We start from the raw sequence: 26,857 nt of genomic DNA, 5'->3' as shown, positions 1-26,857 counted from the left end.
GCAGCAGCCTCGATGGCGAAGACGTTGTTGCAGACGCACAAGGCCCTCAAGAAGTGTACGGACCCCGCCGAAGCCGAAATTCTCCGGGGGGTTGATCGATGAGTTGCGCCGGAAGTTGGGAATTGCGTAGATTAGCCAACTTGAATCGTGTAACTTTTGTGTATTTATTAATGCAATATTTGCCGATTTTTTATTACTCGTTGTGTTTTTAAATTAGTTTGCATTATATATTTGAAAACATTTAAATTAATTAACAAAACAATATTAAAACATATAGGGCGCGCCTTAGGGCGCCCCATTGCAGGTGGGAGGGTATGAGGATAAAACTGCTGACGTGGCGCGCCATAGGGCGCCCCATCGTGGATGCCCTAATACCATAAACTATTTTAATTTGTGTCAATTTTCCATAATAGGTTTTATGTTATGTCAGAGTTGATCTTGTGAACTGTAATATTACGTAGTAGAAATTGTACAAAAAAAGGCAAAATAATAGATTTTGATAAACAAATTGAAATGATAAAGATAGTACATTGAAGTTCAATGGTGTTTCTCTGTTACAGTCTTCCCTTTCAAAAATTGAAATGATAAAGATTGTACATTGGAGTTCAATGTTGTTTCTCTCTTGGTTATAATCTTCCCTTTCACTTCTGTTTATCCCAAGTTGCCTTTTCTTTCTTCTTTTGTTCAAGATTTATGATTTTGCAGTTTTGTGTATCAGAATTTAAATTATGCAGTTTAAGAATTTTCAATAATCTCTCCTTAGCGGTTAGAGATAGTATTTTCTAGATTAAAGTTGTGAGCCTTTTTTTCTAATATTGAGTTGATCAATTGAGAAGTACGTGTATAATTGAAAAGGGGAGGAATTAACTGGATGGGGCGTGGTCGAGTAGCATAAGACTCGTTAATCCTAAACCAAATAGCCAAGGGATCGTTCTCAACATATGAAGCAACTTTAAATCGATGGGTCAATTATTCCACCCTTCGAACTGCCTATAATTTGCACTTGAATGTGGCTCACCCTTCAATAACAAACTTCATTGTTTGTGAGTATCTATTATGGTTCGAGATGAACATATCATAAAAATAAAAGTGATTTGAAGAAGATGATAGCAATAACTTAATGCCTCAAGTTTTTTGGAGAAGATGATGAACAATAAAAGTGACGTGGCTTTGTTAATATTTGGAGCTTCTGGTCGGGATTTACGACAAGCCAACAGATTATCATGCTCTTTATGAATTAATGCTAAGCCAAGAGATTATTGTGCCCTTTATAATACATTAGTACTATATATTTATATGAATATAATTTTTATTTAGAGTAAAAATAACAAATAGCTGTCTATGCTGGGAGTAAAATGGTAGATCGCATAAGTCTTGTGAGGTAGAATGTCACATTATAGTACTGCCTTTGCCTTTTTTTTTTTTTTTACCGTAATTAGCCTACTCGAACAAAATATTTGATCGAAGAAATTAAGCTCCATTTCATCTATGAGCATGCTGCTACCAACTCTCCCAAGCTCTTTCTCTGTCCAATATTCCAGCAGTCAAAACATATGATTGAGTTTTTGAAGGCTTTGATAATCAAACAAAGTTTAAGTAAAATACCTCCGAGGTTAAGAAGGCTCCAAGGAATTTATTATGTCTTCAGTTATCTCGCCGAAAACATTTGGGCATCCGTTCCACATCCCTTGTTCCCGGGCTTCCCAGTATCCGCCAATGTAGCGGAAAGGTCCTTCTCCAACTCTTTCGAACCATCTTGGTTTCCAACCATGTTCTTGCATTTTCCTCGACTGTCACCAGTAGAAGAATCATCTAGTTAGTGCCAAATCCAGCAAAGCGTTTCTTAATAAATCAACAAAGAGCTTCTGCACATACAAGTACTATAACCGTTTCTCTTGATCCCATATCCCGGCCTTCCCCAGATAGGAGCCCCCTTGACCCACAAAACTGATAAAAGCATTTATAGAAAAGAAACTCATATACCATTCTTTGTCGCGTTTCCAAACGAAGCTTTTCCTCATTTGCCTTGTCAAATTCCCCATTTTCCAGATGCCTTTGGTCTGGTCTGAGCCTTGAATCTGTAGGAGGGAGCTTCTCCTTCATCCGTCATCAAACACTTGGAATCAGATAGAGCTATATAAGACAATTAGTGTGCATAAGCTTAAAGCAGAATGAAAAAGAAGTTATCCAATACATCATCTATACCTTCAGTCCCGGTGTCAATTCGTTCAGTGTAATAGCGAAAGAAGTTAGGTTATAGCGAGTGAGGTTTGGGGGAGGCTTATTTCTCTTCCACAACAAAGATGCCTCAGACCTATCTTTTGCATTGTCAGTTCCTTCACCATTTACAAAATACATGCTATCATCCCACTTTCCAAATAATTGAGCCACTTTTTTCCCCGCGGTATTTTCAACAAACCCATTAACCTGTCGAGTTAGTACATATCTTTATATTATTTGGTCAAAGAATAAAATAACTAATTCCAGATGCATACGTCTACTACTTATATTGGCTTCATGAATAGAGGAGATGCTGTGAGATTACCTGGTGAGGATTGCGGTCAAGAATAGACTGCTCCTTGAACTTGAGTTTGCATGAATATTGGCGATTACCTTGGATATGCATTGTTCCATGGTGGTCACAGTAGATATTGCCAAGAATCAGATTGTAGATGCTAGTTGTGACCTGAAATTAGACGCCATATGTAAAGAAGGGGTCCATTAAGAGGAAGAAGAAAAGAAAAAGAAACCCGTTAACGGTTAAAAGATGTATATTGTTCACCTTGCTCCACTGGAAAATCTCCCCATCATCGAATTCTAAATTAAGAGTTCCAACAGGATCAACTTGAATTGATCTACCCCAAAATTTTGATTTAACGTTTGTGTCACACCAGAATCTCCAACCTTTGCCCTCACAGTGACAAGCAATGAGTGTAGGGTGGTGGCTGACCTATATATATATCACAAGTTAGTCAGCATCAAATTCTATCTAAGCAAAGAATTCAAGGGACAAACTCATGACCAACTAATTAAACAATACTTCCTTAGTTCTTGGTGATAGGTTAGGGAGTGCTAATGCAGATTTGACGTAATCATCCTAAGGGATAGCATCAGTTCCTTCATGAATGCAGCACTTAATTAAGCTAATCTATTGTTGACTTCTGAAAGCTATAGACTAGTAGAAAACATTTTACAGGTGCATGTGATAAAGTCACAATCCATAAAACTAATATATGAGCAGATACGAATAAAAGTAAGTTATGCTATCACCTTTTCAGAGAAGAAGCGAATTCCTTTCTCTGGATAATCAGCTTCATAAGTTTCACCAAGTAGAGGATTAAAGGGTTTACAGTGACGGCCTTCTGATGAAGCATATCCCGATATAGCAAAAGCAGCAACATTCAAAATCCTCATAAGACTATTTCCCTGGAATTGTAAGGTCATAACTATTACCATGACAGGTGTAATTCAAGCTTTGTAGATGTATAAAAGAATAATTTTATAGTACTATAATAGAAAACATATTCCAACCAGTATAGTAACAAAAATAATAAGCAGCAGCTAAAGGAGGAAATTCAGATCATAACTAGCATTTGGTATCAAAATAGTAGTGGAATGGTAAGAGTATCAAAAGGCATCAGGAGATATTAATTCAAGGATTGAATATATATGCATATTATGAAGTTAAATACATTGAAGAAAATGGGTCATACCGATTTCCCGTGTTTATATGCCTGATCCAAAAGATAAGAGTACTCCAGATCCTCAAAACATTTTTGCAGAGACGATATTGGTTCGTTAAAATATACAGGCAGGCAAACCCGTGTCAAATCTTTGCCAATGTTGTCCTTAATCATAGACCATAGACTAACACCTTTCTCCTTCTCAACTGGATCCGGTAACTTCTTCCGTCTCTCAACTTTTGGATATTTAGGATTACTTACATTCTCCATTCCATCTGCCTTGCACACATCATTAGTTTGATTTCCCAAACTCATGCCACCATCCATCTGATCTACATTTTTTGATCCAGAACACGATGTATGCTCAGAAAAATATTCATTTGTGTCAAAGAAGTGAACTTCCTCCTCGTCCGATGCTTCATCAAGCTCTTGCTTTTCAACATCATCTGAAGATTCTGTAGTGCTCCACTCTATAACCAAGAACAACATCATGTCAGAGAATTTAGTACAATGTTCCAACTTAGAGACAGCTACCATATGTCGTAGTTCTGTGTAAATGGAATCAGGGAATTAAATAGCCTAAGATCATACAATTTGTATATGAACAGAAAGAGATTAATTAACTTTTTCCCTCTGGACCAATGTTCTTAGTCAAAAACAGAAGCACCCTTCCATACATGTGACAATGATGTGCAAAAATAGATCCATAAACATTGACAAAGGTATGCAGGCTTTTATAGTACTACTATGCAACACTTGGATTCATATCATGGACATTGTGTGTGACTTTCTCAATTGGCAACTCAACCAGTTAAGAAGTCGGGATATAACAAAAAAATTATTCAGAACAAAGAAACCATTTTCTATCATCCCATGTTGGCAGATTGATTCACAAATGTGGATATATTAATGCAAGTGAATAGAAATTAAATCACAAAGTTCATCTCTAATTAAAAGTCACTTCAGCAATGAAAGGTTTAAAGTGTTCCTAAAAGAGTCCCAAGGGACAGAATAAAGTATTGAAGAAATATCTACCACTATATTTTCGCTGCGCCAGATTTCTGTACTCGTGCTTCATCAATTGATATTCACCATCATTAATCCCAGAGGCTTCAGCTTCAATATTTGCAGCCTGGAAAAGAATATTTGAAATGTTTATCTTACCTTACTTCCTCTTAAAGTTGCTTAAATTGAAAATTATACACATGCCAGACTATAAACCACCCCAGAAGAAAAGGTACCAAGTTGCCATATTCTTTTCTTCAGTTGTAAATGGATGCGGGAAAAATGCAAAATTCAAATAAATAGGAGCATTGGTTGTTACTATAACTCATCTTATAATGATATGAATGGTAAATGTGAAATTAATTGATTGTAGAAGGGAAATTAATTACTGCTTTCATATATCCTCAAGAATATCTGAGACATAAATGATAGTACTATCATGTAGTAGCACTCAAAGAACAACTTGATAACCGTGCCTGAAAGAGACAAGGTGAAATTTTACTTCATGCAAGATAATTAATGACAATTAGACCTTTCCATCAAGACAGTACATTATTTGCCAAACTGTAGTATAGCTGTGCTAAACACATTAAGCCATCAAATTGTACTTACTGTAAGTTCCTAATGGTAGTCTCGACTAGGTTGCTCCTTATGGTACAATAAATCCAATTATGATTCTTAAAACATTCTTAACTACCCTGATCAGGACATAAAAATCATTCTGTAGATTATGCTTCTAAGACATGGACTTGTAGTAGTAATAAGTAATGCAAAATTGCAATCTACTAAGGAGTTTGTGCTTAGTTGAAGATATCAAGTGAAATCACCTCCAATTGTCTCAGTGTATCCAGTAAATTGGAGCGCTCCTCGCAGAGAAGTTGAAACTGTCCTTGTACGCCAGAGAATTCAGATAGCACAATCTGCTCACAGTCGTTGACAACCCCCTCACTAACACCCTCCTCCAGCAAACGCAGCTTCAGCCTTTCAGTTGACACCGACAGTTCTCTAGTTAAGAGAGGGGTGTTGTCAGCCTGCGGTCTAAGAGAGAAAAGACTTCTTGTGGAATTCAAAGCCTCTATCCAAGCCACTCTCTCTTTCTTGGAACTTGTCCGCAAATGAAGAGTCTTTGTAGCCGTAAATATGTAAAATCGCCGGTCATCTGACTTGCTCTCTCGAAAGGACGAGATCTACAAACAATTTCACAACAACCTCAAGAATTGAGAAATACTCCCAGCCCAATTTGAAAGATAGAAGCACAGCTATTTAGATTGACGTAGAAGCATAGTAAAAAGTAAGAAGGCAGCAAGAAGAAGATGCCTGTACATCGAATAGCTAATTACAAAGTCACATTAATACTATTGATTAATAAAGGAATCATCAAAAAAACAGTTACCCTTATAAACAGCGTAAAGAGAGAGACTCCCCAAATTTCAAAGAAATGTACTTTTTTCTCTCCTTTTCTGTTTATAGACCAGTAAACGAGTCTCGAGTCTTTTCAGATCTAAAATATTCATGCACTGTTGCAGTAAGAAAAACTGGGTCAAAACATAAACACGAAAAACCCTTTCACCAACAAGTATCATTTGAATGAAAAGTACTTCTGCCCATTCTGTTGTTTTATTTTATACCATCTCCTCAAGAAAACATAAATAATAGATGCCCATCCTCTACAACATCGCCTTTTTCACATTAAAAAAGTGAGGAAAGAGACGATAATTGGAAATAGAAAATGTTGGAGCTGTGGTGAGAAAAGATAAAAAAAGAGAAACTTAAAAATGGGGATCCCAGAATGTTGATGTGACCAGACAGTAAAAACGGTGAATAAGAAAGAAACCTAGCCAGGCCTACAACACCACTCAGCCATATGTCTCTCACAAAACTCATCTGCTGATGTGACCCACTTTAGATCAACACTCAGTTAAACCATAATCTCGAGATTAAAACCACTTAACTGCAAATCGGCTCAGATATCGAAGCTAATTATGCGTATTGGTGGCTAACCGTGCAGCCAATTTTCCTCAAAATACATACGATTAACAATCCTAGTAAATTTTCCTGCGCAATTTTTTGCCTGTATTGGAAAAATCCTTTTCCCTGGTACACGCAATAAAAGACAAGCCCTCACTTTCAATTCAATTTTCTCATCTACCCCATGCCCAAACATGCATCTCCCATTCCACTTTGCACCGACCTTTAAATGGACAATGCCGGCGGATTTGCCGTGCTTTCCAACTCCCCTCGCGGCGGCGCCGATGAGGATGACGTCGGATCCCGGCGGCGATTGGGGGTGGCGCGACTTGGAGTAGGAGAGGACGCCGTTGTCTCGCAATGTGAACCACCTGGATCGCCAGCCTTTGCCGTAGTTAGTCCACTTGTAGAGGATCCCGGCGACGCTGGTGCTGGTGCCGACGTCAGATCCTCCGGCATTGGGCTCAGATCCGCGGGCGGTGAGATTGACCGCGGAGCCGGTCCTCAGGAGAGCCGGCTCCGGCGAGGCGTCGCCGATCCCGGCGCTCTCCAGCGTTATGCAGCAGAGCGGGTGCATCTCCTTCACCCGCATCGTGGAGAATTACTCAAAAGTCAAAACCGATATGATCTCTCGGAATTTTTTATAGGCATTCCGCGATTGCTGCAGCGCATAGCAGCAGGAGAAAGTGACGCATGAGTGCGGACTTTGGATTCCGGTCTAGCTTGTATGTATTTGTAGGGAATCAAGGAACTGTGAGGTGTGTGTGTGTGTGAGAGAGAGAGAGAGAGGAGATGAACTCTGAAACTGAGGGATTTTTTGAGAGAGAGAGAGAGAGAGAGAGAGAGAGAGAGAGAGAGAGGAGTAATTATTTTATGTGTAGAATTCATAAACAAGGGAGGGTGGTGGGAAATGGGACGATGGGAGAGAAAAAATAATAGTGTGGGTTATATATATATAATGACTGTTTAATTTTTGCAGAAATTGAATTTGGTATTTTTAATGTTTAGGTAATGTAGTGGATTATTGAAATCTATGTGTAGTGTGGTTATTTTGGTGTTAATTTTGTAAGCTTATCATTAATAGTGGTGGAAAATGTGCTGTCATTTTAGTTAATTTGGTAAATGTCTTTGACATTAATTTGGTCCAACGGAAATTTCGTTTTGTTGCAATAAACGAATTCAAATTTTAGTTTACAAATATTCTCACCTTCTAACTATGCCAATCGAAGTATTGAGTGGGGGTGACATAAGTGTGGATGAGTGGTCTATAGCGTATGAGATCTAATGTTACAGGTTTGACTTCATCGTAACATAATCTTTAAATTTATGTTCATTTACTTGTAAAAAATGGGCCAACAAATAGTGAGTTGAGTTGTTTAACGACACAATTCAATAAGGTCTAATTTGAACCCGGCCTATTAAGAAAACTCTCAACAAAACAAGAATTCGATATCCTACCTTTAAACTCGAACACGACCCGCACACGATGCAAACTCGTTAACAACACGATACATGATAAAAACATGGTTTATACGATTAGAACATATTTTTTAATCTGATTTGCACAAACTTAAAGAAATAATGTAAAAGGGTATATGATTTTTTAAAAAAATAAAAACAATTACGGTAATAATAATAAAATACTTATCCAACCAATCCGGTCTAACATGAAATTATCGGATTTCAATGGGATTAACCTAATAAGGATACGGAGCCAATAAGACTTGACCCATATCTATTAATTTTATATGTATTTATATCAAATTTTTGTATTATATAGTAAAAAATTGTCAATCCTAAACTTGAATCTAAACTTAAATGTCAATTGTAAAAGAGAAATAGCAATGTATCGTATTGTAAACTTTATAAATAAAAAGCATAAACTTGATAATATAATAAAGTAAGTCAACTTAAGGCGACGAGACAAACTTAACTTGAACGAAAATAGAATTGCACCCCATGATCCTCTATTAAGTTGCGGTTGGAGAAAAGGTGGTGTGACAGGAGATTAATTAAAATTATTTTTGTGTTTCATTTTATATCCCATTTCAAATAATTAATTTTAATTTTGTATGCTTTACTTCAGTTTTATACTATGATTATTTACAGTATATAATTATTTCCCAAAATTTAGTGTAACTTTTGTTTGATAACAAAATATAATTGAGGTGATAAATTTAAAAGTAGTGTATAGAATCGTGACTAGGTACAAATAGTGAACCATGCACCGATTCTCATTGTTTGTTTGTATATATATTGATACACGTGAGTGAGTAAAATGACGACATTGTTTTTTATTACTCCATTATTCTCATTTAAAATATTGTATAATTTCTACAGAGAAATTAGTTACGGTGACGTGTAACATTATCATTGGATATACACCATATATATACTATTCGAAGACATGCAAAATCTTATACGGGGTTGAAAATATGTAAAGTCATGTCATAGTCTTCCTATCAATTAAAGATTGATTACACATACGCTATTTCTTTAAAATTATTGTACTCCAAAATAAATGCACGAACAAAGTCTATATACTGTGAAAAATGATTTTTGATTTTGGCATAGACTGAAATAATGTCATTGCAAGGAGCATCAATCAGATTTTGACCTATATCATGGATATTCATTCGATTGAATTTGTAGTTGTTATTAATTTGTTGCTTTTGTCATTTGTATCTTGTGTGTATATGAATTTATATATGTTTCGTAAGATATCGGGGTACGAATAAGAGATGATAATTCTCCAAATTAAAATGACATAGCTCCATAATAGTTGAGTTATGTCATTTTTGTATGCTTTCATGCAGTAGTTCACTTTTTGTACCTTACTTTATGTTTTCTTTTCAATTTTTTTTATTGTTATGCATATTCTTTAGTTGAATTTTGTACTAGTGCTACTTATAATTATCAATAATTAATTATATATAGTTAGGATACATAATTATTTTAGAGTTTAGTACTACTTTTATATAAAAATGGTTATTAAAGTTGACAAATTTAAAAAATGTGGTACATTGATTTTCTTATTGGAATAATTTTATTATAATGAAATTAATAAATTAATTAATTTAGTGGTGGTATAGTTATACATGAGATACAAGTGGTGGGGCACTCTCACTCATTGATCGATCCTTATACTCTATTTTCAAATATTGGAGGTTCATTGCTCGAATGTCCCTAACAGCTAACTCTTCATTAGTTGAACACATAATAGAGTTAGTTTTCATCAATCCCAAAATGTTACATATGCATACAAACATGAAATCAACTACTCTATTATTTCAAATCTTAAACGTTCATTATCTGATTTTCTTCTAAAGAAGTAAAATCTAATAATTCATCACCAGTATAAACCATCAAATCTTCAATTAAAGAGGCTTCAAGATAGGGCATGTAATTCACCAACAGATGACATGAAAAAAATAAATAAATGTAACTATCAAAACTAAAGATGGTGATCACAATCCTGGAATAATTAGAATTAGGAATGAAACAAACGAACAATCCATCTATTTTACATGTTAGAAGCAACTAGCAAGACCTAGCCAAGCATAACGAAATCAAGAACACTAAAAACAAGAAAAATCATGCCTACATACTCGGCCATCTTGATCAGCACCTTCTCCAACTTCCCTAATAAGATCACATTATATTGCACTCATTAGTAATGTAGTAGTATTATTATTTTCAATAGAATTTCATGTCTACAAAATAGAATACATATGCTATGCGCCTATGCCTACTTGTGTGTACATTTATTATGAGTTTAATTAGAGTGTAAAATATTCAAAATGATGGATCCATTTGTCTGACACATACGCATTAATTAATTAATTGTAGTGTTATTATATCATCAATTAGACAAGTTTTAATATTATTAGTAGTACCACTTATTTGTAATATATTCGAAGTTTCGGTCGGTTGATTGAAATCACACCAAACTTCAGGAGCTAAATATCCAAATTTAAAACTATATTAGTACTAGTATATATTTGATTAAAATTAAAATCTACACTATGTCGATTTAAACGTATAATATAATTTTAAAAAACGTGGACAACTCTCAGCCAATCAACTTATTAAACGCATCGACATATATATAGGTACAATTTTGTCGAAAATATTCGACCGATAATGTTTAACATTAGTTTCTACAATATCAATTTAATATATTTAAAATACGATGTGATTTTAATATTCATTTTTTATTTACATGTGATTTTAAATTTATTCGGTATTGCGTCGCATGAAAGGCAACTATATAGTATAATAATAATAATAAATTGTTGAATGATTCTATTCAACTACACATCGTTTTCCTTTTTGTTTTATTTTCTTCCACACATCGCTTTCGTTATTGTGATACGTAATTTATTTGTAGTGAATGCTTCTCTGGCCATGTTATATTTCTGTGTGGCTAACACACTGCTCTAGAAATGAAATGTTTGACGAACCCCAAAATCAAAATATGACCTCTCTCATTGAAACACTTTGAGTAGAAATAAATTTACCATAACAAAAAAGACGTGTTGAATTCACACACATTTGCATAAACCTGAAATAGCATTCATCGACTGGACTCAGACTAAGTTTCAAGTGTAGTCGCAATCACAACCCTCCAATCTTTGACCATCATTGCCCTATCCACAAACTCACATGATCACCTAATCTCCAGTCACATTCTTGCATAACATACTAATTGACTCATTTTTAGTATTTTTGGCAAACGGGCCGGGCTCTAAGCGCCGGCACATGGTCCAAAATATTAGGAGGCCCGAAGATGCATATTTTAATAGGAGGCGGTTCACTTCATAACTTATAAGTATAACTGATATGTTGATTAAATTGAGAACTATATCAATTATCAATTCATTTACTTACATCATTTGACGTCACAAAATCATACTAAATTCTACTAATATTCATGAATCAACCATCTAATATATTTTATGATATCAATTGATATTAATGTATCAACCAGCAAAACTAACATAGTTTTCATTTTAACCAAACACATTAAAAGAGTTTAAAAATAAGGTCTCCTAAAAGAAAGTTGGAAATGGGTGAATGTAAGTAGTTTAACCATTGGCCAAAGAAAGACTATCTTGTAAAAGCAATGTCCAAGGGGTAATAAAAATAGACATCTCCTGCTGGCAGATAATTAATATTGCAAAATGAAATATTTGGGACCATTTGTGTCTAAAGACACTGACTAGTAACTTAAGAAAACACCACCAATTCACTGCTTAATAACATGTTGTATGACCCATATATAGTACTACATCATCAACAAAACCATCATTAACTGTTACTGTATTAGGGATAGGACCACCTGCAGAAGATTCAAATAATTGCAACAAAGTTTTACTCTTTTTTTACATAAAGCACATACTTTTACAACTAGATAGAAACAACAAAGTATGTCTAGTATGCTAACTAACATCTAGGCCTTAATTAAAGTTGAAAGAAGGTTTGGCTTGGATCCTTTGGTCCCACTCATGTCTTTTCATTTTGTTGTTAGCTAAGAGCATCCTCATTCGTGTTCTTGTCAAAGAGCACGGATATGGACCCGGACTCACTTTTATTACTTTTTTTACTCTCTGCTCTTAGGCAAGAGCACAACACTCACATCCATACTCTTCCACAAGGACATGCTCAAGGGTCTCACCATTCTATTATTCAATTTAAATAAAAACATTTCTACAATATTAAAATGCATTAAAAATACCCGAAATACTATTACAAATTACAAAAAAAATAAAAATTACATAATTAAAATCCTAAAAATTAAAAATTACATAATTAAACTCCTAAAAATTAAAAATTACATAATTAAAATCCTACAAATTAAAAATTACATAATTAAAGGCTAAAAAATACCCTCGTGGAAGACTATTCCTCTGGCCCTATCCCCAATGTTCTTCGGAGACCCCGTATCATTACCAAATGTGAATCAAGTTGCTCGGGGGCATATTTGACCTATCGGCCAAATTGAGTTGGGCCAAAAGGGTCCACAACGAGTTGGTGGGGGTTGAGGTGGCACAAAGGGAGCGGGAGCGGGGGCGGATGGAGTCGCAGCGCAACGGCGGTTGGCAGTCGACTTCCTCCTTCCTTGCAGCCGGCGTTAGGAACTGCTCGGGCCGGCGTCGGGGCTACCCAAGTTAGCTTCGGCAAGCTGGCTAGCCACCTCATCCTCGCCGGCGTCGGATAGGGATACCGACCTCGATCGTTTGCTGGAGGAGGATGATACGCCTCCCCTATACTTCGGATGCACACGCATCTCCTGCCAAGCGATGAGGTACTTGAACGGTTTGTAATGTTGGGATTGTAGGTCGCTAACGCGGCACTGATGATGTCGAGCTCGCTCCTGCCGCTCCCCGCCGACTGCTCTTCTTGGAGGTAATACCCCTGGAACTTTTGGATTTATTCGTTGGTTCTGAATATGGCATTGCGCACCACACTCTCATTGCGCTCGATGGTTCCAGCCGGACGATTTTCATTGTACCGGCGAGAGACGCTCCACCAAAATCTATCCCCGCTTTGGTTCGTGTCAATCTCCGGATCTTCGGAGATAATCAAATAGGCTTTGAATAATTGATCCATCTCCGTCGGAGTGTACGGGGTGCGGACACCACGAGGAGTAGGAAGAGGGGGAGTTTGAGAGCCGCCGCTCCCTCCCGATCTGGGTTCGGGTGCCCACCCGTATCGCCCATCGGGGGCATCTTGGTCGTCCACCGGGTAAGGCCTGTAGCCACCCGGAACTAGAGAACCTTGGGTTTGATGAGGGGCCAAAAATTGTGTTTCCGGACTAGGAAATGGTTGTGAGCCGAACCATTTGTGGTTCCAACCGCGGGAGTCGGAGGGGTGATCGCCGGAGTCGGACATTTTTTTTGTAAGAGTGAAAGAAAGATTGAGAATTGATAAGAGAAAATGAGAGAATTTAGATGATAATTGTGTAGTGTGGTGTGTAATTTTTTGTGTAAGAGTGAGGGTTTTATAGATGAAAATGTAAATTTTGGGGAAAAAATTGAAAAAAAATTAAAAGTGGGGAGAAAACGGATATAATTTATTAGGAACTGGGAAAATATTTTTTTATTTAATTCAGAATTTTTAAATTAAATCTGATTTTTTTAAAAAAAAGAAAAAATGAAAATGGCAATGGCATTGTCGTTGGCCAATCAGGTGCCGCCACGTCAGCTGCTCAGCGACACGGACGTGCTCGATGCATCGAGCAGCGCCGTGCCAGCGGCAAGAGCACAACGGCAAGCAGGGGTGAGCCGCGCCAGCAGCACGGACGCCGTCCTTGGGCACGAGCACCGCCGCGGATGCTCTAATATCATGCCATGCCCACTTGTTATTGATATGCCCATTTTCACCTACTCTTCCTAATCTAGATTACACTTCCTCACATCAACATGTATTCCTTGGAACCACATCAAGAAAACATGCGAGGTCCAGCCATGTTCACAACAATTGACTAGCACTAAATTAAGTGAAGCAAAAACTTGTAGTGTGTAATCTAGAATTTTGAACAACAAAGTGAAGACTTGTTTAAAGTGAGTTGTGAGTTTTTCTATCAAGACTAGACAGCCTTTAAGTTAGGACACTATTTTGTTTTTTCATGAGATGGGAAGATTTGAGGGTGTTGTACAGCTGGCAACAATGGGTGTAATGTAGCAACAGACACAGTTACTAATAATGTAGATTGGGCCAAGGATTGTATGCATCAGCCACTGAGACATTGAAACAACATAAATAAGCCTAAAGCATAACCAATGAGATACAGAGCCAAAGGTAGAAGCAAATGCCAACCCACAACCAATAATATTGCTCAACGCAGAACCACATTTCCACGCCTCCACTTCTGATAATGCAGTTTAAGATAACAAATTTCAATGCAAAAACAAAATCACAAGTCTCAATTAATACTGCAAGAAGAAAAACAGATGGATCTAATCATAACTTAAGATAGTTGCACCAAAATAGACGAACTTTAATTAAAAAATGTTGGAATGAAGTAATGGATTCACTTTTGAGCATTAGGGTTAGTATTGTTTCTCTCTATTTTCCTAATTCAGCAATTATTTCTTTCACTTCTATTGTTTATTGTTTATGTCAATTACTTAGAAACCGTATAGTCTCTACTTCAAATCTTATAGTATTACATAATTAATTGCATGGCTTGGATCGATTTCGGGACAAGATCCAATTCTCCAAAACCAAATAAAAAGTCAAGAAACTTTAGAAGACTTGCCCTTCACATTTGGTGTCTTTCCCGGAAGGAAAGGGTTGGAGCAAGAAGTAGACTCAGCCACCTATTCTGAATCCCAATCCCTTGCTTCTACGACTATAGCCCTCCCTAGTCTCTATTATCTAACTTAGTGGGGCAAAATAATTGAAAGTTCTTGTTTCAGACAAGTGGACGGATCAGAACAGCTAAAAGCTAGCTCTTTTGAAGGACATCAGGTAAAGGGATGATTTCAAGGAAGAAAAAAAAAGAGGGACAATTAACATTATTTAGATGCTGTGGTAGTTACTTCTTGATACAAGGTCCACCTCTCTCTCAATTTCTGAGGCTTTTGTTTTATGGAGTTAAGCTAACTGCAAAATATAAACCAGTTGTAACTCATAACAGCATTGGGGCATAGCGAAGGTTAAGTTTATATGAATGGATATGGTCAAAATAAGCTGAACCAAAAAAGTTGTTTCATGAGGACCCAAAAAAAATGTTCGTTGATTGTATAAATGCGAGTCATGTGACTAGTATTGCTCAGAATCTTGTGCACTATCAGCATGAAGAAGAAGCTACCAGGGTGGAGAGGAAACAAGAAGATAAAAGTGGGGTTCAATTGAAAAGTTATAGATGCACGAGCATTCCTGCTCTAGTTTCCTAAAATCCAAGACGTGTTCTTCTGAGGCAGGCGCACACTCTTCTGGTGCAAGCCCGGTCTGTACAACTCCCTCTTTCCAAACAGCCTTGCCTTCAATATGAAACTCCAGAAATTGTCCTGTGAACTCAGCTTCATCGACCCACATGGGATCATCATCACCCCTTTATTCTAACACTGCACCAAAAAATGTTGCGCTAGATCATCTCCCTGTAACACCATACGATCATGCAGAATCCTTTCAAGCTCATCATGAATCAACACATCATGCATCACTGATACAGCTGAAGCTTAAGGGACACTTTCTGACCCACCTTGATCTGCATGTCTCTAAGTGTTTATTGCAAACATCACCATCTGTTGTTGTGTGCATTTCATCTCACAGCATCAACTCGTCAACCACAGCTCAAATCCACATCATGACCGACAAATAACTTCCACGCGCCAGGAAAGGTCGCAAATAGAGTACCTCAGCAAATGAACAAACACTCTTATTATAACAGCCCAAGGCAACCACCACCTCGATCACAAGGACATATGCAAAACAGCACAAGTATGTCTCCGCACTACAGTTCAACACTTCAGTTTACTCATAGCCCAAAATAGCTCAGACCATAATGAACTAACGAATATTGAATAACGTCAAGAAAAATTGAGATTGAATCCCATGGAAGCTGACAATCTAACGGCGAAATGCTACCACTGCTTCCTTAGCAGTGAAAGAGCATCAGAGACCAACAAAATGACCATATTTGGACAACCTATCAACCACAACAAGTATAACAAGAATGCAGTCAAACACACCAAGGATTGGTAATTCCTTAATATGTACTTAAGTGTCATATTGATTCTTCTAACAGATTAGGCATTCAACAAGATATTTCGACATCCATATCTACCCAACCAGTACTCGAGTTTCATATTTATTCTAAAACATTAGACATTCAACAACATATTGTCACACGTTTCATCATTCTCTCCCAGTAGACATTAGCTGCTAGACAACAAGTTCTTAATCATATTTTCACTATCTTCCTTTCATTCCAAATCAAGATTTATTTCTAACACCCTCAGATTACACATGTGACTTGGTCCAAAATACGGATAATGAATGAGGAATCATGGAACAATGACACATGTAACTCTTTCAACAAACGGATAATGGATGAGAATTCATGCGACAGCACAGTTCGGCCTCAGAAATTCAGCACAACATTGACAACAGAGCACTTGTAGTCATCCACCAATCCTGCCTCCGAGGGGCATAATGAAGCGACGGTAATTACTTGTGAGCCAAAAATCCTAGGACTCCCTTATCCTTTTGGCTTGTAAAAGTCAGAAAGTTCAACTTCGTTATAGAATTTTCCCCGAACTAGACACAAAAATTGGAGCTAAGCTCCTTGGTAATGGCAATCTGAGCGGGACGCACAGAGTGCGGGCTCAGAGTGCACAAGTGGAATGGGGCTGCACTGCACTGCAGACCCCGGAAAGTATAGCCCATGCTAACACAAAAAGAGGCATGGAACTCTTTGTGATTTGAGGCCCGTCAAGCAACACAAAACTTTACTCCATCCAAACCTCCACAAAGGACTCTTTTGTATCCTTGAAATTCACCTATTTCTTTCGGACGATGATTCCCATAATACTTTGTCACTTTTAAAAATAACAAGTCAACTGCAAAGATCAAACCATTGATTGAACGTGGCAGAGTCACTTGTGTGCCTAATCCATTAACCCTCTAAGCCATTCCCATTCCTCAACTATAAAGATCTTTTTCAAAAAGTGATTCAGCAATTCAATCCTTTGAAGTAATGCAACAAATCACCCCATTTGTTAGCTTGCATAATTAATGAGGTAGCTGCATTATAGACTCACTAGTTATCACCTATGCGGCACGGATACGGATACGCGTATCAGTATCCGAAGGATACGGATACGCGGATACGGCTCTTTCCCAAACAACCCGATACGCGGATACGTTTTAACTATTTTTTTAATAAATAATAATAGTGCATAATAAATTACAAAATAGATATTCTAATGTTATTATACAAATAAAAATAATAAAATTACAAAATATTAAAAGCTAAAGTCAATTTCTTTTATGGTCGATTACACCACATCGATTTTTTGGTTATACTTATCCATATTACCAATAATATTGATCAAAATATTTATTTATAGTTACAAAATTAGACAAAGTTAATGGAGTAATAAATTGGCCCAAAAAATGAGCCCCAAATATACTCCTTTTCCATCGTGACTACTTCTTGCCCAATTCATTCTCCCATTTCCAATTTTCTTCAATCCCTAGTTGAGGCAATAGTGGCGCCTCCCCTTTCTTCTTCTTCTTCTTCTTCATATCCGATTAACTGTCAATTTTGTTCCCAAATCGGATTGAAGTTCGTAAATTGAAAGTTGCGAAGTTCTTCGACAGAGATGGACGTTGATTTCGAAGAGGAGAACCTCAGATCTTTGCAGATAGAGGAGGATGAAGGCCCAATACGGCCCAGCTCGCGGATACGCCGAAGGATACGTATCGAATCTGAGGTTTCCCGGCCCAATACGGCCCAGCTCGCGGATACGCCCAGGATACGTATCGACGGTGTATCCGTTGCGTATCGGTATCGGATACGTATCCGATACGTGATACGGCAACAGGGTGGCGTATCGGTGTTATATAGGTTATCACTCATCTGAACGAGTAAGAGAAGAAGAGGAAAAGGAATTACATCACTAGATGATAATGAAGAAGTAATCAGGTTGGGATTGTTCTACAACAATAATTCGATTCATCGATATTATTTTAACCCCCTGTTCAAGGCAAAAATCAACATATAGAGTACAGACATAACCTCAGGGATTTAGAGCCAACAATCCTCTAATTTTACACACTAGGCTTCCAAATCTTAAAACTAGAAGTGATGTATAACTCTGGTTCCACATGTGTCATTTCTGATACCACTATGGCACAAACTGTAGCACATTCTTGACCTCATTCACCCTTAGGGTTATACTTTTATGAAGACTAAAGCATTAGTTCAAAACTTATTAACAATTTTAGCCGCTTCTAGTGAATTTTTGTTCATGAGAACTGCAGCCGCTCATGAACAAAGAGAAAGGAACCAATAAATGGATCTTGTAAAACCTATCTATTTAGCGGATTTTATTGAAGGAGATAGATTATCATTATATGAAACTTTTAACGTATGGGTATCCATAGCAGTCTGCTGATAAATGTATAGAAGGAAGAGACAAAGAACTGTGCAGGCTCTGTTTTGGAGATAATAATGTAGTAGAATCTAAAAAACGAGAGTCGGTGCGAACTATATGCATGATAGAACTTGTTGAGTCCTTGCAAGCTTCTATAACTAAGGTGTATATGCTGCAATAAAAGCATAATTTTCAAACAATTAGGAGATAGCTACATTTTAGTTAGTGTAGTAGGAGAATAATGAAAGAGAATTTACAAAACTAAACTATTCTACCTTGCAGCTTAACTACATACACATCCTATGAAACATTATATGTCAAATGTAGAATCTATAAATCTGTAACTAATCAGGCTCATAAAAAAAGCAAGTCCAAATGGCAATACATTATAAGCAATAGCAAATTAAATTATCTATCAAAAAATTCAAAAATCAATTAGCAACATCATATATAGTGCAAACAGTTACAGTGCTTCCAAGAGAAAGTTCTGACTTTTCCCGAAGAAACCAAAAATATGCATCTTCAATCATCACATCATGATCAATTACTTCCACACTCAAATTCTTCACTGGTATGGAAAACTCACATTTCAGTAAATGTCATTTCAACCAGAAGCTGAAATTCTCGACGTTAAAAACTCGAAACACCAGAAACCCTTCAAAAATACCCAACAAAACCCCGGCAACAACATCGAGCACGAAATGGCGCCCAAGAAGCACCCTAGAAACCGACGTGATCCCGGCCCATAGCCACACAATTAAAGCGAAATATTCCACAATCCAACTATGAGCATCGAAATTAGGAAGCTTCACAAGCCAAAAATCCGCAATTTGGCGAGAATAGAAAGAGCAGAATGTGGCAATGAATGAAACCCTAGATGAGTGGCCGCTGGGGAAAGACCAATGGTCAACAGCGAAGGAGAGGAACATATTCTTGTTGTAGACGGGTCGGGGGCGCTGGATGAGGTGCTTGGTTAGCCCGATTAGGAGGAGATCCAAAATTAAACCGATTAGGAGGTTTAGTAGGAGGATGGTGGCGGAGGTGGGGGTTGTGTTGAAGAGGAGAATGGAGAGGGTGATGGGGAAGAAGAGACGGCCATCGCCCGAGAGTTCGAGGGACTTGAGGAGAGAGAAAGGGAGGATGGGGTGGAAGAAGGTGTAGAGGTGGAGGGAGACGGCGGCGTCGAGGTTGATCAACCGGCGGAGAAGAGATGGATGCGCGGATGGTTTCGATTCCATCACTCTTGACCATGGAACTACAGAGAAAGACCTATATTTGTGATTTGGATAAATATAATTTTACTACTACTCTGCTATAATGAAAAAAAATGTGTTGATGTAGTATGTAGTGTCAAAGTTAAATTTCGATAATAGTTTTTATATTAATATATCCATTTTTAGGCTATGAAACAACATCGTTTTATGTCAAACAATCACTCAAAAAATAAAATACTACGAAGGTTAATTATGGAGGAAATATGTATTAGTAGTTAAATTCAACATACACACAGTCCATTGTGTATTTAATGAAATTCTCAAGTATGTTGAGTTTACGACCACCAATATGGGAATGGCCGAGAGTGGGCTAAACTCAATGGTGACTGAGAATATTTTTGGAACATCGAGGGGCACAAGGAGAGTAGATCTGTCAGGGTTGGGGTGGACGGCAATGGGGCGGGTAAATTGCAGGGAAGAAAAGGTGGTTTGAGTTATCACGGGGATAAATCAATAGATTGAGAGCTCGAGTTATCATGCAGGTAAATGAGTAACTATTATTAATTCATTTTGAAACAAAAGGGAAGAGAGTTATATCTATTACGTATAATTTTCTTTATGGCAAAGTGCTTTAAAAATCACAAACTTTCGGGATTTTCTGATTTTTCCTATGAACTACGAAAGTAGCATGCGAGTCATGAACTTATAGAACAGTTTTGCCATACATATGATGTTATTTCATGCATCTAATTAAATGTGTTTGCATTTCTTTCGGCTAACTATAAGGTATTGGGTGTTTGCCATTTGAAATATCGATCTCAATGAAATTGTGCATTTCTTTGTCTTATACATATATAATGCTATAATTAAAAGAGAAATTTGTAAGTCCAGAAAAAGATTTAGGGCTTGTTTACTTTGTTTGACGTGGGAAGATGAGAAATGAAACATGGTCTGATATGTGGCCGTGGACCCCCAGAAATAAAATTCAAAACGGATGTTCAGTTTTCAAGATTTACAGCGTGTTTTGCCTTGTATAAAAATTAAAGATTATTTCCTACTTTATGAGTTGGCGGAAAAGCCCCCACAGACAAGGGTCTGAAATATTTAAAAGCCAGGACATAAATGTCAATAGTATTAACACCCGAGCTATGCGCGAGACATAAGAGTTTCAAATAATGAATATAAAATATAATAAATATATAGAAAATAAGAATTGAAAGAAATATGGAGATTTAAAAAAACAGAAATGTACTTATCTTGTCTCACTCAAAATGAAGAGTTTACTACTCTCCAGTGAATGAAACATTTATGCAATTTTAATTTATAATCTAAGTGAAGTAAAAATAATAAAATTAATGACAAAAATAAGATGTGTGACTAATGATCAAAGAGTATGAATTAATTAGAATAAGATATACAAATAAAGAAAATATGTGTGAGTAAAGATGCTTATTGAAAGTGCTATGCAAGTCATTAATCCAAATAAAAGGTAAATTAATATATATATTTAATAGCTTAATTTATAAAAAATTAATTTGAAAAAATATATGGAATATTAAACATATCCACATTAAATATATGAATAATTTAAATCATATAAATTTAAAACTTTTTTGAGAAGTCAAGTTAGAAAATTTGTACATTATCCAATAATCACATTTAAGTTGACTGTTCATTTCTTTCTTTTAATTTCAAACCATAGCATAACTTGATATACATTTCCAAAGACTAAATGAATTTTTTATATTGGAAAGAATAAATTTCTTACTTCCCGCCACATATACGTATAAAAAGTAAATTACTACTATCACTTAAAATAACGATAATATTTTATGCATCTTGTTTGTTTTGAATAATGTGAGAATTTACACTACTCTTTATATTAAAAAAGTATTGCAATAAATGATTAAATCTCAATTTTAACCTAAATAAATGGAAGGCAAACTAAACTCTCTAGCACAATTCCAATTTAACTCAAATATAAAGCTAATTAATATATAATTTTAATAACTTAATTATAAAAAAATTTAATGGCAGTGCACTATTTCAATGTGTTTTAACACTTCTTCAAGAAGTTAGCATTTTATTGAGCTATTATTTGTCCAATTATTTTTACCTTAAAAAATTATTTTTGAATAGAAGACACCTCATCTTTTCATTTTCCCTCCAAAAAGGGTATTAAGGACTTTTCATCAAACTTGCACTTTAGATTAGTATAGATTTCGTGCTCAATTCTTGACACCAAATTCAATGCAGTTTCAATTATCAACTCATGTGCAAGAAATAAAAAGTGGACTAATCTTAATGCTACAGTGCAGGCCTAATCCATATAAAACGCCTGTCAATTTTTAATCAAAGACACTAAACGACATTTATTGAACAGAATTGAGCCTATTTGTTGACATTTCAAGAAAGGTGAACACGACCTTAGCGTTGTCCTCAATCCTCATATCTTCTTACAAATATAGCTATCTGGCGAGTGTTTATAATTGGGATAATTAAAGCTCAAAGAAGGATCCAAACATGTACAAAAGTTGAATACAAATATATATTGGCTTCACAACAGTCATATATTTGACTTTTCTTCTTGCTTATTATCCTAACTACTCTCCCAACCCAAAAAGAAGAAAAAGAAAAGGTCACTTCCTTTGTGACTCTTTTCCACAAACCATTTTATACAAAAGCAGTCAAGAAACGAAACCTACCCTTTTGGTATGTAGAAATGCAACTGATTATCCCAAAAAAAAAAACTATCAATGGCAAACTAGGTCATCACCTTCTTCCAAATCAATACCTAGCTCAGCCATCCTCTTCTCCTTGTACACGTACCTTTTCGCACAAAACAAAAATATTGCCAAATTGAAAACACTGAGTATCGTCAATAGCCAATAGAACTCGTAAAGTCGGCCTTCGTTTAGGTTATCGGCTAACCATGGCTTGTTGAGAGTGACCTTATGGATAATGGTGACCAATATTGAGCTCAAGAAAAACCCTAGAGACAACGTGCTTAGGAACAAGCCTGTGCTCATCGTTTTCATGCCCTTAGGGCACTCCCTCAAGAAGAAATCGAGTTGACCGATGTACGTGAAGGCCTCCCCTGCCCCCACCAGCAGGAATTGTGGGACCAGGATGAAGACTGTAAGCGGCAGAGTGGCCTCACTGTCATGCGTCAGACCATTCGACCGGGCTACCTGAAGTCTCTTGACTTCGGTCAACGCGGCTGCGGCCATGGCAATGATGGATAGGACTAGACCGACCGCGATACGTTGGAGGGGAGTGAGGCCGTGCGGGTTCTTTAGCAACTTTCGGCAGATGGGGGTGATTATGCGGTCGTATATTGGGACGGTGATGAGGATGCTGGCCACGAAGAACACGGTGAGGGAGGCTGCCGGGATCTCGAATGAGCCAATGTGGCGGTCCAAGGTTGTTGCTTGGGAGACTGAGAATGTTGTCATTTGGGCATACACGGTCCAAAACATGATTGTTGTGGCCCATGTTGGTAGCATTCTTATTACCATCTTCACTTCTTCAACATCTGTTAGTGTCGAAATATACCATTTGCCTTTGGTTGTTGACTCAGTATCCTTTATTGCTGCCTTGTCCAAGAAACTGCAATACAATTGAGTAACTCATCATCGTAAAACTAATGAATTGATAATGATAATAACTAATGAAATTTTGTGTGCTTCATTTTTGTCATTAATTTTGAAATAAGATACTTATTCAGAAAATATTTGTTTTCAAATAGGGACACATGAATTCAAGAATATTTATGAGTGGTCTAAGATTATAAATATACTACCATCAATCAAGAAATGGGGCTTGACCACATGATATGTGACAAGCTTCCAAGTTCAACTGGTCCAACAACTCTCAACCCCTCACTTTTTTTGTCATCTCATGAAATATGTCATTTTTTATGTTAATAATGCAACATTCCTTACCAAAAGAAGTGACTCTTTGCATCAACTTGATCATTACTAGATACAGGTTCTCAAGTTATTATCATTTATACGGATATTTTATGCTACACACATTGACCAAATATACATTATTTTAACTCAATATCAAAAATCATTATTAACCAGTTTATGTCAGAGAAAAAATTCACTAGTTAACCTCTCATGATCAAAATTTGTTTATTTTTAATGAAAATCTTGGTGTAATTAACTAAACCAAACAGTAAACCGGACCTTTATTTTGTTCCTAGACAGAAGCTTAGTTGGTACGACGTTTCTACTCCAATTAATATATCAGAGGTTCGAGTCAAACATACCGGAATTCCTTGCTGTGCGGCAACATCTGCTTGCTCTTCTTCTTACTCTGAGTTTGAGCGGCGGTGGTGGCAGGAATGTCGTCGACGTTGAAGAGCAGCGAGGGGTCGGAGGGCAGGCCGAGGCGTCTCTTTCTCCAGGCGGCCACGAAGACGGTGGCGATCTGCGTGAGCGGGCTGCCGACGAGCTTCTTGAAGCGGTAGCGCCTGGTCCCGGCCAGGAACACCACCAGCCCCAAAACAATGGCGCAGGCGCAGATCCCATACCCCCATTCTCTCCCAACGTTGTCTTGTATATAAACAAGCACGGTCACCGCTCCGAGCGATCCCGTGTTGATGAAGAAGAAGAACCAGTTGAAGAACTTGATCATCTGCTTCCTCTCCTTCCCGTCCGACTCGTCGAACTGGTCGGACCCGAACCCCGAGACGCTTGATTTAAGGCCCCCCGTGCCGAGGGCCGTCAGGTATAGCGCTAAGTAGAGCACCGCGAACTGCTTCCCGGTCGCCGGAATGCAGGGCTCGCTGTTGGGGTTGCATTTCGGCGGCCGGAGGCTCGGGATTGTGGTGGAGATTGTCAGAAGCGTCACTCCCTGATTTTCATCATCAGTCAAAATCAATTTAATTTTATTTATTACTCCCTCCGTTTTGAAAGTGTTTTTCACGTACGAGTTTTAAAAAATATAAAGAAAAATGAATTAAATAAGTTAATGGAATATAAGACCTATTTATCCTTTATTATAAAAGTGAAATTAGGACTCTTGTTGTAGTAAGAAAATGACAAAATAAGACTCTTATTGTGGGATAGAGGAAGTATTTCCGATTTTCTATGAGTAGTAATTTTGGGTTTTAATGCTCACCATAGCTTGAACTGTGGCGAAGATGCCGATGGTTAGGTACCTTCCGAGGAAAGTATCGGCGACGAAGCCGCCGAGAAGGCAGAGCATGAAGGAAGTTCCAAGAAAGTTGGTGACGTTGTTGGCGGCGGCGGCATTGCCCAAATGCATGGTGCCGGTCAAGTAAGTGACTAGGTTCACGGCGATGCCTAGCGTGGTCAGCCTCTCGAAGGCCTCAACACCTTATAAACATATCACAACAAAACTTATATATACGTAATGCGATGGACGATGGTGTGTGATGAGATAAATTAAGTATAAGTAGGTACCGAGAATCATGGTGGCGCTGGTCCAGCCGCCGGAGGAGGATCGGAGAGAGGGGCGGCCCTTGTAGTCCCAGGCGTCGGGGAGGGTTTCCGCCGCCTCAAGATTTGTTTGGGGGATTACTGACGCCATGTATGAGTATGTATCTAAGCAAATAGTGGAGCAATGGATAACTTAATTAAGCTCTTCTCTTTGATGATGGGTGGAGCAAAGAGTGTGGAGATGTTTCCTTTTATAGCTGTGTTTATACATTTTTTATATGTGGGGTGGAAGTTTATTAAAAGGGAAATGATATTTAAGTTGGATAGAGTCGTCACTGGATTTGTTTTATTACTCTACAAAGTTGAACTACAATTATGTGATCGGAGCTCTTCCACACATATATACTACAACTAAATGGAGTAGGAGACAAATTGTAAGAATTAAATTAGAAAATATTACCAAAACCTTGCCCACTCATAATTAAGATTCGTATACTCTGGAATCTGACATATTTGGCTCTTCCTAAGTAGACAAAAGTTTGTATTAACACTCGAGAATCGAGATATGAACATGAGGCGAGAAGAGCTCAATTCCATATACACAGATACAGACATCGAAGACAAACTCTATTATTCTAAGTACTTCAAGATTTTTTTGACAATTTATCCCAAGTACAATGCAAACGCATGCACAAAAAATTCTCAAATCACTTTCAAATTTATCAACTCTAAAATCAAATATTTCTATCAAGAATAACGCAAAATCCTATACAAACAATTATATCACTAAATTTGTAAAATTGTAAATGAAGGTACACAAAAAATTCCAAAAGAATAAAAAAAATTAAAAATACCATTGAGTCTTTGATAAATGTAAGTCGTGACCCTCGTATATTCATTGGCCGGCTCTAATAACTATTTAATAAACGTGTTTGCCTTTTCATTTTAAAAATTTGCCAGCTCCTATTAGATTAAACAAAATTTTGTTACAAAATTGAACTAGATATTCAATAAAAAAGATCTAGAACGATTATCTAATGAAAGATTACCCTAATTAAACAAACTATGACACTTGGCGTAATTGTTCGTCCAATGAAAATCGTTTCAATAAGATTTGTTTGGTTAAAGAGTATACGGGAATTAAGATAATCAAGCATTTAACTAAAAACAACTTCACTAAGATTAGTCGGATTTCGCCAAAGGGTGTATTCGGTACACCTGTGGTAAAAAAAACTTCACTAATTTAATTAGTAACTTTATACTCCCAATCTCCTTTAAAAAATTAATATTGCATTTTAATTTGCAAATCTTTCTTTGTCTGTCTGTTACATTGTTTGTACATGACACATACATTATTTGTACATGACAACTCGTGACTCTTAGCATGCTGCCATTTGTGGTTGTCAATTAACTAGCTAGCTATGTTTTTATAATTAGATCATCATATTTTCATGACATGGAGTAAA

The 26,857-nt window shown here is 37.0% G+C and overlaps 3 protein-coding genes across 5 annotated transcripts; all 3 read right to left on the bottom strand.

Annotated features, from left to right (window-relative positions):
* Positions 1–1,291: 1,291 nt before the first annotated feature.
* LOC121759650 (oxysterol-binding protein-related protein 2A-like) lies at positions 1,292–7,555 on the bottom strand. Of its 3 annotated transcripts, XM_042155309.1 has the most exons (11): positions 6,880–7,552; positions 5,516–5,875; positions 4,719–4,815; positions 3,714–4,153; positions 3,271–3,426; positions 2,783–2,950; positions 2,546–2,686; positions 2,206–2,427; positions 1,984–2,097; positions 1,606–1,790; positions 1,292–1,525 (listed from the first exon to the last, which is right to left on the bottom strand). In XM_042155309.1, exons 1-10 carry the CDS (start codon positions 7,246–7,248, stop codon positions 1,614–1,616), a joined length of 2,244 nt encoding a protein of 747 aa, XP_042011243.1. In that variant the 5' UTR covers positions 7,249–7,552; the 3' UTR covers positions 1,292–1,525; positions 1,606–1,613. The 3 variants fall into 3 exon arrangements, 2 of the variants coding, with proteins under 2 accessions (XP_042011243.1, XP_042011244.1); XM_042155310.1 differs by lacking the exon at positions 1,292–1,525 and having other exon boundaries at positions 1,609–1,790; positions 1,984–2,116; positions 6,880–7,555; XR_006041697.1 differs by lacking the exon at positions 1,292–1,525 and having other exon boundaries at positions 1,775–1,790; positions 1,984–2,133; positions 6,880–7,555.
* Positions 7,556–17,574: 10,019 nt separating this feature from the next.
* Positions 17,575–20,065, bottom strand: LOC121757184 (probable lipid phosphate phosphatase beta). The gene has a single exon (XM_042152699.1). It carries the CDS (start codon positions 20,002–20,004, stop codon positions 19,366–19,368), a length of 639 nt encoding a protein of 212 aa, XP_042008633.1. The 5' UTR covers positions 20,005–20,065; the 3' UTR covers positions 17,575–19,365.
* A 2,395-nt stretch (positions 20,066–22,460) lies between these two features.
* LOC121758020 (protein NRT1/ PTR FAMILY 6.3-like) lies at positions 22,461–25,631 on the bottom strand. The gene is made up of 4 exons (XM_042153459.1): positions 25,416–25,631; positions 25,111–25,328; positions 24,257–24,843; positions 22,461–23,589 (listed from the first exon to the last, which is right to left on the bottom strand). The coding sequence occupies exons 1-4, from the start codon at positions 25,540–25,542 to the stop codon at positions 22,734–22,736; spliced, it is 1,788 nt and encodes a 595-aa protein (XP_042009393.1). The 5' UTR covers positions 25,543–25,631; the 3' UTR covers positions 22,461–22,733.
* Positions 25,632–26,857: the final 1,226 nt, after the last annotated feature.

The sequence above is a fragment of the Salvia splendens genome, chromosome 12 (assembly GCF_004379255.2).
Source record: "Salvia splendens isolate huo1 chromosome 12, SspV2, whole genome shotgun sequence".
In the NCBI taxonomy this organism is placed as follows: Eukaryota; Viridiplantae; Streptophyta; class Magnoliopsida; order Lamiales; family Lamiaceae; genus Salvia; species Salvia splendens.
Note: the sequence above shows the minus strand (reverse complement) of the source record. Positions and strands in the feature narration are given on the sequence as shown.